The sequence below is a fragment of the Oryctolagus cuniculus genome, chromosome 1 (genome assembly GCF_051225735.1).
Source record: "Oryctolagus cuniculus isolate XC-2025 breed Fujian yellow rabbit chromosome 1, ASM5122573v1, whole genome shotgun sequence".
NCBI classification, from domain to species: domain Eukaryota; kingdom Metazoa; phylum Chordata; class Mammalia; order Lagomorpha; family Leporidae; genus Oryctolagus; species Oryctolagus cuniculus.
Genome location: NC_142867.1, coordinates 118,286,574 through 118,304,921, shown reverse-complemented (window position 1 = coordinate 118,304,921; position 18,348 = coordinate 118,286,574). Strand labels below are relative to the sequence as shown.

The 18,348-nt window shown below is 42.6% G+C and overlaps 1 protein-coding gene across 11 annotated transcripts in view; it reads right to left on the bottom strand.

Moving 5' to 3' along the window:
* The window catches only part of CCDC15 (coiled-coil domain containing 15), an 80,914-nt gene extending 63,569 nt beyond the window's left edge, over positions 1–17,345 (bottom strand). For 7 of the 11 annotated variants that reach the window (XM_051848399.3, XM_089335134.1, XM_089335155.1 and 4 more), the window contains exons 1-4: positions 17,138–17,339; positions 16,642–16,830; positions 9,518–9,667; positions 8,817–9,008 (exon numbers count right to left, since the gene is read on the bottom strand). In XM_051848399.3, coding sequence (XP_051704359.2) covers positions 8,817–9,008; positions 9,518–9,667; positions 16,642–16,821 — 522 coding nt within the window. In that variant the 5' untranslated portion in view covers positions 16,822–16,830; positions 17,138–17,339. Of the gene's footprint in view, positions 1–8,816; positions 9,009–9,517; positions 9,668–16,641; positions 16,831–17,137 lie in introns of all 11 variants that reach the window. The other 4 variants (XM_089335128.1, XM_070047913.2, XM_051848410.3 and 1 more) reach the window with 3 other exon arrangements.
* Between the last annotated feature and the right edge of the window lie 1,003 nt (positions 17,346–18,348).

Genomic DNA, 18,348 nt, shown 5'->3' with positions numbered 1-18,348 from the left:
ATAGCAATGTAAATGCTAAATACCAATCTATGCAAAACTATAAAATTACTTTTGTAACTAGAAAGAGGCAAGAGGTGAACAAGGAACATGTATAAGTGGCAAGAGGGGATAGAAAGCTCAGTCCTCATTTTTCCCAGTGGGATATAAATAAAAATGACTAAATTTTTTAAAAATCAAGAAGCAGCAGTATAGATTGCTTAGAAATAGGAATATTGATACCAAAAGCTTAACTAAAATAATTCAAGTAGTTGTTTTTGAGGAGACTGAAATGAGGTAATGGGCAAAATATGTTTTTTAATTACAAACATTTCACACAACTATTTCTTTTTTATGTGCATATATAACTATGTGCATAAATAATTTTAATAAAACTAGAAGTGTAAAAGGGGAAAAAGATTCCCTGACAGTTACTCTTTTTTTCTCTTAAAGATTTATTTATTTAAAAGACAGAATTACAGAGAGGCTGAGGCACAGCAGAGGCAAAGAGAGAGGTCTTCCATTCACTGGTTCACTCCCCAGATGGAGTTGTGCCAATCTGAAGCCAGGAGTCAGGAGCTTCTTCCAGATCTCCCACATGGGTGCAGTGGTTCAAGTACTTGGGCCATCTTCTACTGCCTTCCCAGACCATAGCAGAGGGCTGGATCATAAGTGGAACAGCTGGGACTCAAACTGGCACCCATATGGGATGCCAGCAGTGCAGGCTGCAGCTTTACCTGCTACACCACAGCGCCGGCTCCCGACAATTACTCTTAAATAAGCATGCAGATGGGCCAGCGCCACGGCTCAATAGGCTAATCCTCCACCTGCGGCACCGGCACACCGGGTTCTAGTCCCGGTCGGGGGCGCCAGATTCTGTCCCTGTTGCCCCTCTTCCAGGCCAGCTCTCTGCTGTGGCCCGGGAAGGCAGTGGAGGATGGCCCAAGTGCTTGGGCCCTGCACCCCATGGGAGACCAGGAGAAGCACCTGGCTCCTGCCTTCGGATCAGCGCGGTGCGCCGGCCACAGCACGCCAGCCGCGGCGGCCATTGGAGGGTGAACCAACGGCAAAGGAAGACCTTTCTCTCTGTCTCTCTCTCACTGTCCACTCTGCCTGTCAAAGAAAAAAAAATAAGCATGTAGATGCATTCTGGGTTCCCCAATTGCATATATAAATAGATATACACATAAACCAGAACTCAGGAATGTTCTAGAGAAACAAGCCTACATTTTCTTTCATTTTTTTAAAGGCAAAGTGACAAGGAGCAAGAGAAAAAGTGATCATGCTTCTGTCTACTGGTTCCCTTGCCCAAAAGTCACAGCAATAGCTGAGGCTAGGCCAGGCTAAAGCCAGAAGCCAGGAACTCCATCTGACTCTCCCATATGGGTGGCAGGAACTCAAGTACTTGAGCCAACATCATCAGAAGCAGAGTAGCTGGGACTAAAACTAGCACTTGGATATGGGATGCAGGTAGCCCAAGCAGCATCTTAACCAACTGTGCAAAACACCCACACAAAGCCTAGATTTTCTTCCATCCAGTAGAAAAACTATTGCCAACCAAACTTCACTTGCACTGAACTCTAGAGACTATATTCCAGTCATACCAGATGACCAATCACAGAACCTTCCAAGAAAAATTGCCCTTCTTACAAGCCCTAATAAAGGGACAGCATTTTGTGCCTCCTCCCTTGCTTTAGCTGTCTGGAGCGGGAGTTCTTCACCAGGATTTCAAACACTCATAAATAAAGGTCTTGATGCAATGTCTATTTTACACACAGAAATAATAACATTAATAATTAGCAAAGGGGCTTTTGTGTGAAGTATCAAATACTGTACTTTATAAATGAATTCTGAGATTTAAATCTTAAAATCTAAAGCAAACAAAGGTGTACAGGCATTTGATACAGCAGTTCAGATGCCACCTGGGATGTCTATATCTCATATTAAAGTACCTGGTTTGAGTCCCAATTCTGCTTCTGATTCCAGCTTCCTGCTAATGAATACTCTGGGAGGCAGCATGTGATGGCTCAGTACTTGGAGCTCTGCTACCCACATGGGACACCTGGATTGAGTTCTAGACTCCTAGCTTCTCTGTAACTCTGCTTTCAAATACATAAATCTTAAGAAAAAAAATCAAGTATATATGTAGGATAAAATTTTAAAAATATATACATCTATGATACTGTTCATTGTTCATAATTTCTTCAGTTCTTTTTCAGTTGTTCATTTTTTAGCCAATTAGGAATTATAAACATGAAATTTATATGTAATTATATGAAGTAAACAATACCACCATGTAGGACATGTGAAAAAAGTATAGATGAGAGCTAACATTAAACTTCATAAATTTTAATTTCATTAAAATTCATAGAATATCATCTATTCTATTCCAATGGAGTCCTAATACCAATTGAAAATGTGTGATTATACCATAAAAATCTACCCAAAATTGAGTTCTATTAAAGTACAATGTAGTTTATTTACAAATGATACCATACTGATTTTTAAATCTGTTGACTTTTTGATGGCCACAAAAAGTCAACCATGATCTCCCATGAGCTTCTTCTTATAGTCCACAAGCACAAACTTTATCACTATTACTATCAATCTATAGGATGGCTGGTAACCTACACCTCATGTAGAAAGGCAAGCTAGGCCATTAAAGATTCCTTATCTCGGACAATGAACCAGGAAACATTTAGGGAAAAGTCAGTGATAGGACCAGAACCTAAAAGGAGTTAAACAGAAGAAAATAGACAAAGAAGAATCTCAAGTATTTCAAAGTTATGAAACTGAAGAAGAGGGGGAAATACATATTAGAAATAGAAAAATAACTAAATAAAAAAAGCACACATGTAGAAGCAAGGTGAGTAGTTATCTGGGTTTGCCTGGAACAGTCCTAAATTTAGTACTAAAAAGTCCCATATACTGGGAAACCTCTCCTTCTTGGGCAAATGAGGAATGCTAGTCACCCTATAACAGCGACTGAATCAGTCAAATTAATGATCGTATACCAGTGTGACAATCAAAGGTCCCATGCCCTTGCAGCCATTAGAGCTACCTCAGATCCAGAAAAACTCCAGCTGCAGTCTCCTTAGGGGAGTTTGAATTTGTGGGATATTCTCATTGTCCCTCTAATATCTCATGTATATTCTTGAACTCAACTTTCCTTTTACTTAGTTTAGCCTGAATTCTTGTAGCCAAAAGATCCTAGCTAAAAAAGCTTTGCTTTTTCCAATGGTAGAGTACAAGAGAATTTAATAGGTTATTTCACATCATTTAAACCTTTACTAGAAAATGCAACTAAGTTCATAATCTTAAAAAGCAAGAAAAATGTGGAGCAGGCTCTGGCACAGCTGTTGAAGTTGCCACTTGGAACATCCTCGTTCTATAACAGAATGCCTGGTTCAAATCCCATCTCTTCTGCTGCCAATCCAGTTTTTTTTTTTTTTTTTTTTTTTTTTTTTTTTTTTTTTTTTTGACAGGCAGGGGGACAGTGAAAGAGAGAGACAGGGAGAAAGGTCTTCCTTTACTGTTGGTTCACCCTCTCACCCTCCAATGGCCGCTGCGGCCAGCGCACCGCACTGATCCGATGGCAGGAGCCAGGTGCTTCTCCTGGTCTCCCATGGGTGCAGGGCCCAAGCACTTGGGCCATCCTCCACTGCACTCCCGGGCCACAGCAGAGAGCTGGACTGGAAGAGGGGCAACTGGGACAGAATCCAGTGCCCCGACTGGGACTAGAACCCGGTGTGCTGGCGCCGCAGGCAGAGGATTAGCCTATTGAGCCGCGGCGCCGGCCCCAATCCAGTTTCCTGCTAATGTGTATCCTGGAAGGCAGCAGATAATGGCTCAAGTACTTGGATCCCTGTCACCCACGTGGGAGACTGGGATGGAGCTCTGGGATCCTTGTTTTGGTTTGGTCCAGCCCAAGCTGTTGCAGGCATTTGGAGAGTGAACCAGTGGTTGGAAGATCCACAGTTCAAGTCCCAGTTGTTTCACTTCTAATCCAGCTCTATGCTAATGTGCCTGAGAAAGCAGTAGAGAATGGTCCAAGTGCTTGGGCCCTTGTATCCATATAGAAGATCCAGATGAAGCTCCTGGCTCTTGGCTTCAGCCTGGCCCAGGCTTGGCTGCTGTGGCCATTTGCGGAGTGAATCAGCAGATGGAAGAGCTCTGTCTCTCTCTTTCTCTCTCTGTAACTCTGCCTTTCAAATAAATAAAATAAATCTCTAAAAAAATTATTATATGGTGAAAATGAAACAGTAATAAGTTGGTTTTCCATACTCCACCAAAATAAAGTTATCATGGGACACCACAGAAATTTAATCCTTAAATATCAGTCCTAACAAAAAAAAGGGATAGTTCTATTTTAGGTGACACTTAAAACTTCTTACAGTTCTATGATTCTAACTCCTAATTTTAAGTGCCTGATTTTATATGATCTTTCTTTTTAAAAGATTTCATTATTATTTTAAAGGCAGAATGTGTGTGTGTGTGTGTGTGTGTGTGTGTGTGAGACAGAGAGAGAGAGACAGAGAGAGAAGGAAAAGAAAGAGAAGGAGGGAGGGAAAGGGAAAGAGCAAGAGGGAGAGAAAAGAGAGGGAGGGAGAGGAAGGAGGGGGAGGGGGGAGAAGGGGAGAGGGGGAGAGAGAGAGAGAGAGAGAGAGAATCTTCCATCTACTGGTTGACTCCCCAAAATGCCCTCAATAGCTGAGGCTGTACCAGGCTGAAGCCAGGAGCCTGGAACTCCATTTGAGTCTCCCAAGTGTGTGACCAGGGTCTAAGTACTCAGGCCATCATGTGCTACCTTCCCAGGTACATTAGCAGAAAGCCGGATCCAAAGCAGAGTAGCTGGGATTCAAAACAACATTCCAATGCAGAATGCAGGCATCAGAAGAGGTGGCTTAATCCTCTGTGCCACAATGCTCACCCCGTCTCATCTCTAAACAAGTAGATAATACCAAGTATTAGTAAGCAGAGTGTTGGGTAGGAGTACAGAATAAGAAAAGTGCTGGACAAATCATATTTGAAATACAGTATTGTGTTCAGTTTAGGGGACTATATTTGAGAGCACTAAAAAACTATACACCATATAGGAAAAATCAATCAAGGCATCTGGAATATAGAAACCCCAAGAAGAAAAACGATAACTGTAATTTAATACTTGAAGTACTCTGAGATGGATTTTATTCTTTAAGAGACAAAACTAAGATCATGAGTAAAAGTTATAGCATATACTGAAAAAAAGATGTAAATTTAAGTTTCTACATATGAAGCACTCTGAGAAAGTAATGAATTATCCAATAAGAGAAGTGTTTTAGCAGAAATAAGATGAACAACTATATAATAGAGCTAGAACAAAATAATTCTTTAAAGAGAGAAAGCCTGGATGAAATAATATTGTTTTAATGTTTAACTAAAAGCTTAAATTAAAACATATGGAAAACTTCATACACAAAAGCAGAAAAAATACTAAGTAATTCCGAACTTTAACATTTTCAACTCCTGGCCAATCTTGCTCTATCCATAACTCCTTACTTTACCTCATCTTTGGAGTATTTTGAGGCATATTCCAAATGTCAAATCATCTAATCCTTAAATATTTATGTTAAATAAACTTTTAAAACCCTTCCACTAGGGGCTGGTGCTGTGGTGTAGCGAGTTCGAGTCCCACTGCTCCACTTCCAATCCAACTCTTTGCTATCACCTGGGAAAGCAGTGGAAGATGGTCCAAGTCACTGAGCCCCTGCACCCATGTGGGAGACCCTGAGGAAGCTCCTGGCTCCTGGCTTCTGATGGGTCCAGCTCCAGCTGTTGCAGCCACTAGGGAAGTAAACCAGTGGAAGGAGGTCCTCTCTTTATAGCTCTCTCTGCCTCAACCTCTCTGTAACTCTACCTCTCAAATAAATAATCTTTAAAAAAAAAAAAACTTCCACTAGAGGGGTGGGAATGTGGGTGGGTACGGTGGTTAGAATCACTACATTCCTAAAGTTGTATTTATGAAATGCATGAAGTTTGTATTCCTTAAATAAAAGATTTCTGGGAGGGAAAAAAAAAAACTTCCACTGCAGGGCTGTGTTATAGCACAGCAGGTAAAGCTTCTACCTGTGACACCAGCAGCCCATAAGGGTGCCAGTTCAAGACCCAGCTGCTTCACTTATAATCCAGCTCCCTGTTGATGTGCCTGGGAAAGCAGTGGAGGATAGCCCAAGTGCTTGGGCCCCTATACCTACATGGGAGACCCGTAAGAAGCTCCTGACTCCCTGACTCCTGGCTTCAGCCTGGTCCAATGAATGAAAGATCAATTCTCATTCTCATCTCTCTCTCTTCCTCTCTCTGTGTAACTCTTTCAAATAAATAAATAAATCTTAAAAAAAAAAAAAACCTTTGACCTCCAAGATTTTGTGTTTCTGTGGCTCCAAGATACAAGAAAATGGAAAAGTCCACTAACATTCAGAAAGTTATGTTTTTCACTCAACCAGTTCTAGATCAACTAAGGGAGAGTTTCATTGTCTAGTTTCATAGTGACATCTAGTGGATAAAAACTGTAACAGACCTGGTAAAATTAAAAGAACCTACTATGTAGTTGTATATTCAAGTTTTCACAGACCCTAAATAATAGTCACTGAACTTTTTTCAGTAGTTCATTTTCATTCAAGGGGAAAACAAACAGAGTATAAAAACTTTTTTAAGTTTTCTTTTTTTCTTTCTTTATTTTTTGACAGGCAGAGTGGACAGTGAGAGAGAGAGACAGAGAGAAAGGTCTTCCTTTACCATTGGTTCACCCTCCAATGGCCCCCGCAGCCGGCGCACCGTGCTGATTCAAAGTCGGGAGCCAGGTGCCTTTCCTGGTCTCCCAGGGACTAGAACCCTGTGTGCCAGCACCGCAAGGCGGAGGATTAGCCTAGGGAGCCGCAGCGCTCCCTAACTTTTAAAGCCTTTTATAACCTGATTTCCCCCAACCTATCCAATCATTCTTTTCTTTTCTTTTCTTTTCTTTTCTTTTTTTTTTTTTTTTTGACAGGCAGAGTGGACAGTGAGAGAGAGAGAGAGACAGAGAGAAAGGTCTTCCTTTTGCTGTTGGTTCACCCTCCAATGGCTGCCGCGGCCAGTGCACCGCACTGATCCAATGGCAGGAGCCAGGTACTTCTCCTGGTCTCCCATAGGGGGCAGGGCCCAAGCACTTGGGCCATCCTCCACTGCACTCCCTGGCCACAGCAGAGAGCTGGCCTGGAAGAGGGGCAACCGGGACAGAATCCAGCGCCCCGACCGGGACTAGAACCCGGTGTGCCGGCTCCGCAAGGCATCCAATCATTCTTTGATACTCTCTTACGAACTATCAATTTTAGAAAGGCTCTATCTATTACTTATTCTCTAATATATTAAATTCATTACAGATTTTAGGCTTTTAACCATTCTTATCTCAAAAATTCTCCTGAATTTACCAATTCAACTTACCAATTCAAACTATATAGGTTCAATTCCATCTCTCCCATGAATTCTTCCTCTACCCTTTCCTTGGAATTTTAAATTTCTGAACTCTCATAGCACAAGTTTATTGTGAAACACAGTAAATGTCTCTACATTATTATCTAGATTGTGTGTTTTTATTAGCTTTGTATCTCTACTTGGAAATATAAACCCACAGAGGGTTCTATTTAGCATTTCATTAGAATCTCTACAATGCTTGACACATATATTCAGATATCTGCTGACTGATGAGTTCTACTCATCCTTATATAGAGGAAGTAAAATCCTCACTATGACGGGATTTTTTAGCTAGAAGCACCATGAAGGCAAAGACTGTGTCTGTATTAGTCAATGGTCTATCCATTCTACCTTTTGCAGTGTCTAGCTCAGTAAATATTTGCTAAACAAATTGTTCATCGTCTTAAAAAAAAATGATTGTTACAAACTGAATAATGACAAGAAAAAGTCAAGTTTTGAACAAAGAAAAAAATGTGCTGAAAGTATTTCAACATACTTCTAAAGCGTTCCCATTTACACTAACAGAACAGTGGAATTATGACCAACCACATTAGCTTAGGCATAACACAGCTTTTATTTCCACATACTCATCATTTCCCATGCTTCCTTTCTTCCTGTCACTATCCCTAAGAATATGTTTTTAAATAAGGTGAAGAAAATACCCAAGGAAGAGTTGCAGAATGTATTAACTCAACACTAGCTCCAGGAGTCTACAGAGGGAAATGACTGGATGAGGCAAGTGACTTGAATGGGTTAGTCTACTCACAGCAGTTAATTTTTAAATGTCTGGGTATAAAATTAGTGGACAGAAGTTACATTTTTCCAAAAACTCTGGAGATATTAAGTGTTTGCTATATCACTGCCTGATGTTTAATGGTAGATTCATCATTGTGGTAATCAGATTAAAAGAAAGTATTAAGAAAAAAAGAGATAAAGACAAATAATAAATGAAAGACCCCTTTATATGTACTGAAATTCTTTGCAACAAACGTAAGAATCACTTCTGTCTACACGCTACAAACTGATAATAACTTACCCCAAAAATAACTTCAGTATAATTGGGAAAATCCATTCTTCAATCTAAAGTACTTTCTAACAAATCCTGAATGTAATACTTCGGCACTTTTCTTTAGATGATTCTAAAATTATCTTACCCAAAAAATGCAAATTAAAATATACATACAAAAAAATTAAGCATTGTCTCACAACTCCCCACTTGAGAAAGGTAAAACAAGAGATGATGAAATGTGAGGTTGAATGTGACATCTCCTAATCCCTACTTCATATCATATTTTTAGTTTAGGAGATAAGGAAAATATCACAAACATAAAATCAAATGAATCTGTACTTACTGCCTGAGCTTGTTGTTGGAATAATTCATTCTCATTCTCGCCATCTTCTATTCCATCCCCAAGCATCTGGGAACGAGGTAACCTAGGACTTCCAACAGCAGCATTCAACTTTTTAGGAAAAACACTTGTCCTTTTAGAAGTGAAGTGTGCTGTATTTGAAGACTGCATGGCTATACAGCCTTCTTTTTCTGCCTACATAAAGGAAGAAGAGGGGTGGAGGTGGGGGACCGAGAGTGAGATCCCTCTCTAAGTCAGTGCAATCAAACAATGCCTCCAAGTAGTCCAAAAAATTTTCACTTGGGGCAGGGGGGAAGCTTTCGCTGGCAGAGAAACTTATACTTACCAGGTATCTACTATGTGCTAATAGTTCAGGTTATCTCATCTAATTCTCACATAATCCTGTGAGACAAGTATCATATCTGCATTCCATAGATGAGGAAACTACAGTCAGAAAAGTTAAATAATTAGCCTGGAGTCACCTGGCTAATATATTCAAACTCAAATCTGAATCCAAATTCTGATATTATTTTTAACTATTTGATGAAAGCAAAAAAGTTAGAATAAATAAATAAAAATCCACTGCCCTAATAGCAATCAGATAACAGAAGGCATGGAATTTTTAAAAGTGATTGTTACTGCCTAACAGTTTATCTCAAAACACATTCTACCCAGTCTGTACCCAGCCCCACTCTTGAACTTACTGCCTCATACGACTTCTGAAGCTGTTGCTTTTTTCTCAGCCTAATTTGTTGATTTACTCTGCATTTGACTTGTCTCTGAAAACGCTTCAAAGCTTCTTGCTTTTTTCTTTGCTGTTCCTTCAGTTCTTCTTCAATCATGCATGCTGAAGTCTTTCAAGAAGACAGATAGAAAACAAAATGTCAAGTTTTGCCCATTAGGGCTACTGTAAACACACAGCAGTAAGAATACAATCCTGAAAAAAACAACAGAGTTCTATAATCTGAAATTCCCAGAAGAGTAAGGGAATCACAAGAGCTCAGAGACAATGATCTAGATACAGCTTGTAAGTACCAAAGAAACCAAGTTGCAAACTAAGAATTGAAATTTGTGAGCACTCAAATTAAATCTTAAATTTTTATACAATTGAAATTAACAGTATCTATATCCATTAATTCTTCTTCTTTTTTTTTTTTTTTTTTTTTTTTGACAGGCAGAGTGGACAGTGAGAGAGAGAGACAGAGAGAAAGGTCTTCCTTTGCCGTTGGTTCACCCTCCAATGGCCCCTGCAGCCGGCGCGCTGCGGCCAGCGCACCGCACTGATCCGATGGCAGGAGCCAGGTACTTCTCCCGGTCTCCCATGGGGTGTAGGGCCCAAGCACTTGGGCCATCCTCCACTGCACTCCCTGGTCACAGCAGAGAGCTGGCCTGGAAGAGGGGCAACTGGGACAGTATCCGGTGCCCCGACCAGGACTAGAACCCGGTGTGCCAGCGCCGCAAGGCGGAGGATTAGCTAGTGAGCCGCAGCGCCGGCTCTATGTTCATTAATTCTTAATGAATCACTTCAAATCCACCTTATGTTACACATTTTCTAAAATGAGTAACAGCCCAGATACAACAGACTGGTTTATCACCCCACCAAATATGACTGACCTACTGTAAAAATGCATTCATGCTCAGAATTATATTTCATTTTTAACCCAGCATGCCCTTCCTCTCATCTCCATCTAGTAAAAAACCTACTCAGTGTTCAAAATCATCTAGTACTCCCCACCCCCAGAGCCTTCCACAACTCCTTCATCTGCACTCTCTTATATGGGTATAGTTCTTTTTAACTCCCCCAGTGGATTATGAACTCCATGAGGGCAGGTGAGGTGTATTTAATTCTCCTGTTTCCCTTAAAGCATATAGTACAGGGTCTTGACTATAAAAGTGCTCAATAGATATTTATATAATTTCTCAATTCTAAAACATATTCTAAACAACCTGGAGTATTTTGTTCCACTTAAGTTTTCCTGTTCTGCATTCAACTCCTCTGTGTGCTCTGAATAACAATCACAGTCTTGATAATAAGAAGTTATTATCACTATTGAAGATCTATTACATGACAAGCTCTTTACATTCTATCATTTTATCCTCAAACTACCTACAGTGACTTAGAATACAAATAAGGAACTAGAGTTCTGCTGGTTAGTAGCAGAGCTACAAGTCTCTCTGACTCTAATATTTATGTTTTATCCTGTACTGTTCTTCTCTTGCCTGCAAGTTTCCTTTTATAAGGAATTTTCTAATTAAACAAAATCATCATCATTATCTCCTACCTATTCTTTTTCTTAGGGTGCTTCAAATTATCTTAAAGGCTGTCATTAAATTCTCCATATTAAAATGGTTTAAATTTTTAGATTAAGTTTTCCAAGAAATAGATCCCATAAACTTTCTACAAGAGATGGACCACAGGAGTGAAGTGTATAATGCAAATGTCAAAGAACGATGAGGATAAAAAATTCCAAAGGAGAAAATAACTGACCCAGATTAACTCAAGCCCCTGACAAGTTTAAGCTATTTCGCCTCTTGCTCTTTCATTTTCTCTGTCTGTCCCTCTTTTATTCTCATGCTGAGATTTTCAAACATCTCATTGAAGTGTTCTCATCAATTGCAGACTGTGAAACTCAGTTTTAAACCACAGGTAAGAATGTTCCAGATTTTTAAAATATAGTTTTCTTATCAAATATCATTGTGCAAGGCAATCAGAACCCAAGACCTTTTATTCAGTGGGATATGATAAGGTTCCCAAAGTCAAACAAATTTGGGAAATATTGGAATAAGTAAGGTTAAATATTGTCTTGATTGTATAACTAACTTCTTTTTTACATCCTAAGGACTATCTAGGGAATGAAGTGTTTCTCACAACAATCAAATAACACATTTGGATAATTCACATATGATGAAAGGAATGCTTAGATTACGCAGCACTTCTCCAAAGACACTCTCTCCCCTCATTTCAACGAATCAAGTTTCCTGGCATTTATGCTCTTGTGTAGTCCTTTCCCATACTGATTTTTGTCTGATTCTGCATATTTAAAAGATCAAGGCTGAAGTGCTGGTTCTTTAGTTGCCAAAGCAAGGTCATAAAGCAAGTTCTACCTGGGGCTGCTGGGAGTACTTGTTCTAGGAGAAGTCAGGACCACATAAGAATTCTGACCACCTGGAGTCTACAGAGCTATTAGGCCAACTCAGCCATGTCGAAACAGAAAAATGCCCAGTCAGTCCATAGTCATTCTAGTGATCTCAGTCCAAGTGCCAGACATGTGAGTGAAAAAGCCATTTTAGACACTGCAGTCTACCAGGTGTCACATGAAGAAGAACCAAGGAATTCAACCAACAGCCAGAATCCAGTTAAGCTGTTCTAGACATATCCAGCTATTGGATCTGTGCCCACAGAGGCCTCCAATACTACGGAGCAGAGATAATCCCCCCCCCCCCCACACACACACACAGTACCCTGCTCAAATTCCTGACACATCATTATTTGCTTTATGCCACTAAGTCCTGGGGTGCTTTATTACATCGCAAAAGATAATCAGGAAAATGTATAAAATAATAACAGCCATATATGATGGTAGAACAACACTGTCTTCAGGTGCCAACTTAATTATTGATAAGGGGTGTTTGAAGCTATGATATCTTTAGGAATTCTCATAACCCCCTGAAGCTTTGAGGAGAAAATGAGTAGGAGTCTCCCTTTAGAACAGATATGATCTTAGGTAACCATGTCTTAGGAGAAGTGAGCATCTATCCTGAGTTGACATAGCTACATCTGTTAATAAGGGTAGTCACATATTAGATATGGTAAAGCCATAAAGCATCTACTAGATGCTTGATCAAATTCCTTTTGGCTTGAAATTATCAGAAGTTTCTAAACAAAGAAAATGAGACATGTTACACATATTTGAATTAATATAGTGAAATGTAAGATTCAACCCTTTTATAACAAGAAAAGCTAAACAGTGTCAAATTTTAGATATTTTGATGCTACTAGCATTATAAAGATGTCATAATTTGAGCAATTAAAAAAGGTAGTGGGGGGGGCAGCGCTGTGGCACAGTGGGTAGTCCCCGCTGCTCCTCTTCCGATCTAGCTCTCTGCTATGGCCTGGGAAAGCAGTGGAAGATGACCCACATCCTTGAGCCCCTGCACTCACATGGGAGACCCAGAAGAAGCTCCTGGCTCCTGGCTTTGGATCAGCACAGCTCTGGCCGTTGCGGCCACCTGGGGAGTGAATTAGCAGATGGAAGACCTCTCTCTTTGTAACTCTGTCTTTCAAATAAATTAAATTAAATTTAAAAAAAAAAGGTATTGGGGTCCGCACTGTGGCAGAGCAGGCAAAGTGGCTGCCTGCAGTGCTGGCATCCCATATGGGTGCTGGTTTGAGTCACAGCTGCTCCACTAACAATCCAGCTCTCTGCTATAGCCTGGGAAAGCAGTAGAAGATGGCCCAAGTTTTTGGACCCCTGCACCCCCGTGGGAGACCTGGATGAAGCTCCTAGCTTCTGGCTTCAGGTCGGCCCAGCTCCGGCCATTGCAGCCATTTGAGAAGTGAACCAGCAGATGAAAGACCTCTTTTCTCTCTTTGCTTCTCTCTTTCTCTCTCTCTCTCACTCTCACTCTCTCTTTCTCTTTTTCTCTCTGCCTCTCTGTAACTCTGCCTTTCAAATAAATAAATAAATCTTTAAAAAAAAAAAGTGTCAATAACTTAAGAAGCAAAATACCAGTGCACCAAATCTTACTGATTGTTTTGGAATGTTTCTTGGCACTTATCCTTTTCATTCCCACTTTAGCCACTGTTTTCTTTCTTTTTCTTTCTTTCTTTTTTTTTTTTTTTTTTTTTTTTTGACAGGCAGAGTGGACAGTGAGAGAGAGAGACAGAGAGAAAGGTCTTCCTTTGCCGTTGGTTCACCCTCCAATGGCCACACAGCCAGTGCGCTGCGGCTGGCGCACCGCGCTGATCCAAAGGCAGGAGCCAGGTGCTTCTCCTGGTCTCCCATGCGGGTGCAGGGCCCAAGCACTTGGGCCATCGTCCACTGCACTCCTGGGCCACAGCAGAGAGCTGGCCTGGAAGAGGGGCAACCGAGACAGAATCCAGAGCCCCTAAGGGGACTAGAACCGGTGTGCTGGCGCTGCAAGGCGGAGGATTAGCCTAGTGAGCCGCGGCACCGGCCCTAGCCACTGTTTTCTTGGTTTTTTCCTCCCCATTCCTTGCCAACAAAGAAGTTTTGATACTATAATTCATGCCTAAATTATCATAATCATATCCTAACTTGTCCTCCATGATCCAGTCCCCCTCTAAACCCAGAAAACTTTGGTCATGAAATTCATCTGTAAATATTACAATGAATAAACTCAATCCTTTTTCCAAAATTGTGTATGGTCCTACAGTACCCTACTTCCACTCCAAACAATCTAATCCACCCTTAGAATCCTTGCCTACTTCTTACCCCTCCCCATTTTTTTTTTTTTTTTTTTGGACAGGCAGAGTGGACAGTGAGAGAGAGAGACAGAGAGAAAGGTCTTCCTTTGCCGTTGGTTCACCCTCCAATGGCATACAGCCGAAGCCAGGAGCCAGGTACTTATCCTTGTCGCTCCCCCTCTTCATGGAGGAACGACACTAAACCCTGCCTAGGCTTCATATCCGAGTCACGGCACCATTATGTCGCTCCCCCTCTTCGTGGAGGAACGACACAGGACCCTGCGCTGTTCTTCTGTCTGCTCGGCCCTCCCCGGGTTTGCTGCTGGTTCTTCCCGGGTTGGCTACCGACCCTCCACCGACCCTCCACCTCCGTGGAAGGGCGGTTCCCCCTGCCACTTTCCCCACTTCCGCGGGGGAGCGGCACACCGCCGGCCGGCCGGCTCTCTCGGGGGCTGCTCAGGTGTTCCTTCAGATAGATGTTCCTGGTGCATGTTGTCTCTCTCCTCCTTTATAGTCCTCTTCCACCAATCCCAATTCTGCTACCCACACGCCGAGTACGCTGCTCTCCTCCAATCAGGAGCAGGTCCTGCTGCTTAATGGTTGAACTGGAGGCAGCTGTGTAGAAGCTGTTTCCTCCTCTCCCAGCGCCATATTGTGGGAGAGCAGATGCATAGAATAAGTCTTAATTCCAGTAACAGTCTAGTCCGAGTTGCTCCCCACAATCCTGGTCTCCCATGGGGTGCAGGGCCCAAGCACTTGGGCCATCCTCCACTGCACTCCCTGGCCACAGTAGAGAGCTGGCCTGGAAGAGGGGCAACCGGGACAGAATCCGGCACCCTGACCAGGACTAGAACCCGGTGTGCCGGCGCCGCCGGCGGAGGATTAGCCTAGTGAGCCGCGGCGCTGGCCCCCATTCTTCTTATAGAAGAATCATCTCCTTCTCCTCTGATTACCCAAATATTTCATTAAACTTTTGTGAGTTGCATCAAACCAAAATCATCTATTTCTTTTTTGATCAAGCATCATATTTTCAGCACTTCCTTATATACTTTTTTTTTTTTTTTTTTGACAGGCAGAGTGGACAGTGAGAGAGAGAGAGACAGAGAGAAAGGTCTTCCATTGCCGTTGGTTCACCCTCCAATGGCCGCCGCGGCCGGCGCGCTGCGGCCGGCGCACCGCGCTGATCCGATGGCAGGAGCCAGGAGCCAGGTGCTTTTCCTGGTCTCCCATGGGGTGCAGGGCCCAAGCACCTGGGCCATCCTCCACTGCACTCCCTGGCCACAGCAGAGGGCTGGCCTGGAAGAGGGGCAACCGGGACAGAATCCGGCGCCCCGACCGGGACTAGAACCCGGTGTGCCGGCGCCGCTAGGCGGAGGATTAGCCTAGTGAGCCGCGGCGCCGGCCTTCCTTATATACTTTTAAGACGCTTAAAATCCTTTCTGGAAATAGGCAGGGTAGGAGTAAACCAATGAACATATATGTACATACATACAAACATAACTAAAATGAATGAATATTCTGTATTGTTATTTAACATTTAAACATGTCTCATTTCTCCTATATCAACTACATGTACTTTTGCACCCATGTTCGGTACCCTGTCTGTATACGCAAAAGACCTTCACACATTTTATGCCTTCGAAATTTACTGACTGCCTCTATTTATCAGGCCATGTTTATTTAAGAGAAAAGCAGGGGTGTAATGATAAATAAGATTCGTTCCCTACACTCAAGGTGTTCACAGTCTATCAGGAAAAGTAGATATATAAGTCACCTCCCATAATATAAGATGGTAAGTGCCACAATAAAATGTGAGGAGTGAAAGACTGTCAAAATATCTCCATGTGACTAATTGGTCTATGAGAATCATCATGTAAACATATGCATGTTAACTTTCCAAAAGGTTCCCTTTATCTAAGATGCTCCTCCCCAACATCTGTACTTATTGCATTATCATTCTTTAAGGACCCCCACAGACCATGGGAGAGGTCTTCAAAAAGCTCATACAAAATTCATACCCTCAAACAACTGTGCATAGATTTCAAACAATTTTTATACCAAAATAAACTTCATTTTAATTCTATTTTTCTACAAACTTTTGGAAGTACCGTCATATTTCCTCATTTACTCATTCAATAAACACTCCAAAAAGATCTACCATATGCCAACCCACATCCCACATCGATGATGATCTGTATGTATAGTAGATAAGTAATAAACATGTGATTATGCCAGCTAAAGCTGCCACCCCACGTTTTGGCAAATACATGTTTGTTTTATAATCCTTACACAAGAACACATCTATTTATAACTGTACAGAAGCAGCACCCGCAGATGTCTACCTTTATCTAAACGCCAAGGATTAAAGAAGGCTAATAATTGGGAGAGGTTGACACTCACATAGGCTGGGATTTCGGAACTATCTGGTGAAGCAGGTTCCACCCAGGCCCCAACTGGTACTATGGTCTGGTTCCTCTCAGCCAGCACAGCCAGCACGTCCTTGCTCTTCTGGGGGTTTAAGGCCAGGGGCAACCTTGTGGAATTTGGAGGCTTCTTGAGGGGCGCCATGCCTCCTGGCATCTGGGACTCCTAATTAGAAGGGAAGCGGGTGGGAGGAGCTTAAAAATCTTCAAAAGCGAAGCAGCCCTGGTGGAAGCAGAAGCCTAGCAAGGAGTGGAAAAACAAGGGTTCTAGGGAAAGCGGGAAGAGGAAGGAAAGAAGACAAGTGGCGAGAAACGGAGGGCAGGAAACGTTTTAAAATCCCTTTCTGGAAGGAAAGACGATGATAGGAGAAAGCAGCTCAGACTAAGCGAATTGAGACTCATGCCCAGTAGCGGGAACAGTGAAGTGGAAAAGGGACGAATGACAGTAGCGGCCGGAGGAAGAGGGGGTAAACCTGGGGGAAGTGGGAGTCCCGGGCCAGATGGGAGATTGCTTCTGAGGCACCGGAGGCTCACTCTTGCTGATGGCACCGCACAGGTATCGGTCAGCTGCTAGCCACAGGCTCAAAACTGCTCCAGTACTAAGGTAACAGCCTCAAGTAAACCGCCACTCTCCGCTGGGCGGTGCGGCCCCCGCCTCTCTGCAGCCTTCGACCCGCCCCTTCCGGGCCCCAAGTCGAATCCCGAGGTCTGGCAAGGCGGGAGGGGCGGGATTGCAGGCTCCAGTGGTTTCGTCACTTCCGCTTCCTGTCGGACTGTGGGGCGGGAACAAGCGGGGTCAGTGAGGGCTGCGGGACCGTGGTCGAGCTCGAATGCTGCTGGCTGATCGTGGCTCTGTCAACGCTGGGACAATCCCAGATCTCCCAATAAAAGACATATGTTGGGCTGGTGAGCAGAACGACAGGACGGGCCGGAGGTCCTTCTTGAGTGAAGCACGGAAAAAGGATGAAAGGAAGGTGGGCGCAACAGGGCTTCCGAGAGAAACAGACTAAGCCAACAATAAACCGTACTAATCTTCTGTGCGACTCATTACGTTTACAACACTGTGTGGGAAGTATTGACATATTGGATATTCAAGGACGGTTTCTTTGAGGTACTTTTAAACAGGTCTTACATGGAACAAGCCACCGTAATCTTCAAGGGAGTATTTTACAAGAGTATTCCAGGTAGCAGGAACAGCAAGTACAAATGCCCCCAGGTGGTTGAGAAACAGCAAGGAGACTGGTGTGACTAGCAGATTGAGAGGGGAAGAGTGTTGAGACCAGAAATCAAAAGTTAGGGAGTGGTCAGTCATATATGCAGCATTGTATGCCACCATAAGGTGTTGAGATAGGGAACCATTGTAGGTTTTGAGCAAAGGAATGCCGTAATGTGACTTAAAGACAGGCTTTTAAAAAAAAAGTCTAAAGCTAACCCCACAGTATTTTTTTTTTAAGATTTATTTATTTATTTATTTATTTGAAAGAGTTACACAGAGAGAAGAGGCAGAGAGAGAGGTCTTCCATCCACTGGTTCATTCTCCAACTGGCTGCAACGGCTGGAGCTGCGCTGATCCAAAGCCAGGAGCTTCCTCTGGGTCTTCCCACGTGGGTGCAGCAGCCCAAGGACTTGGGACATCCTCCGCTGCTTTCCCAGGCCATAGTAGAGAGCTGGATTGGAAGTGGAG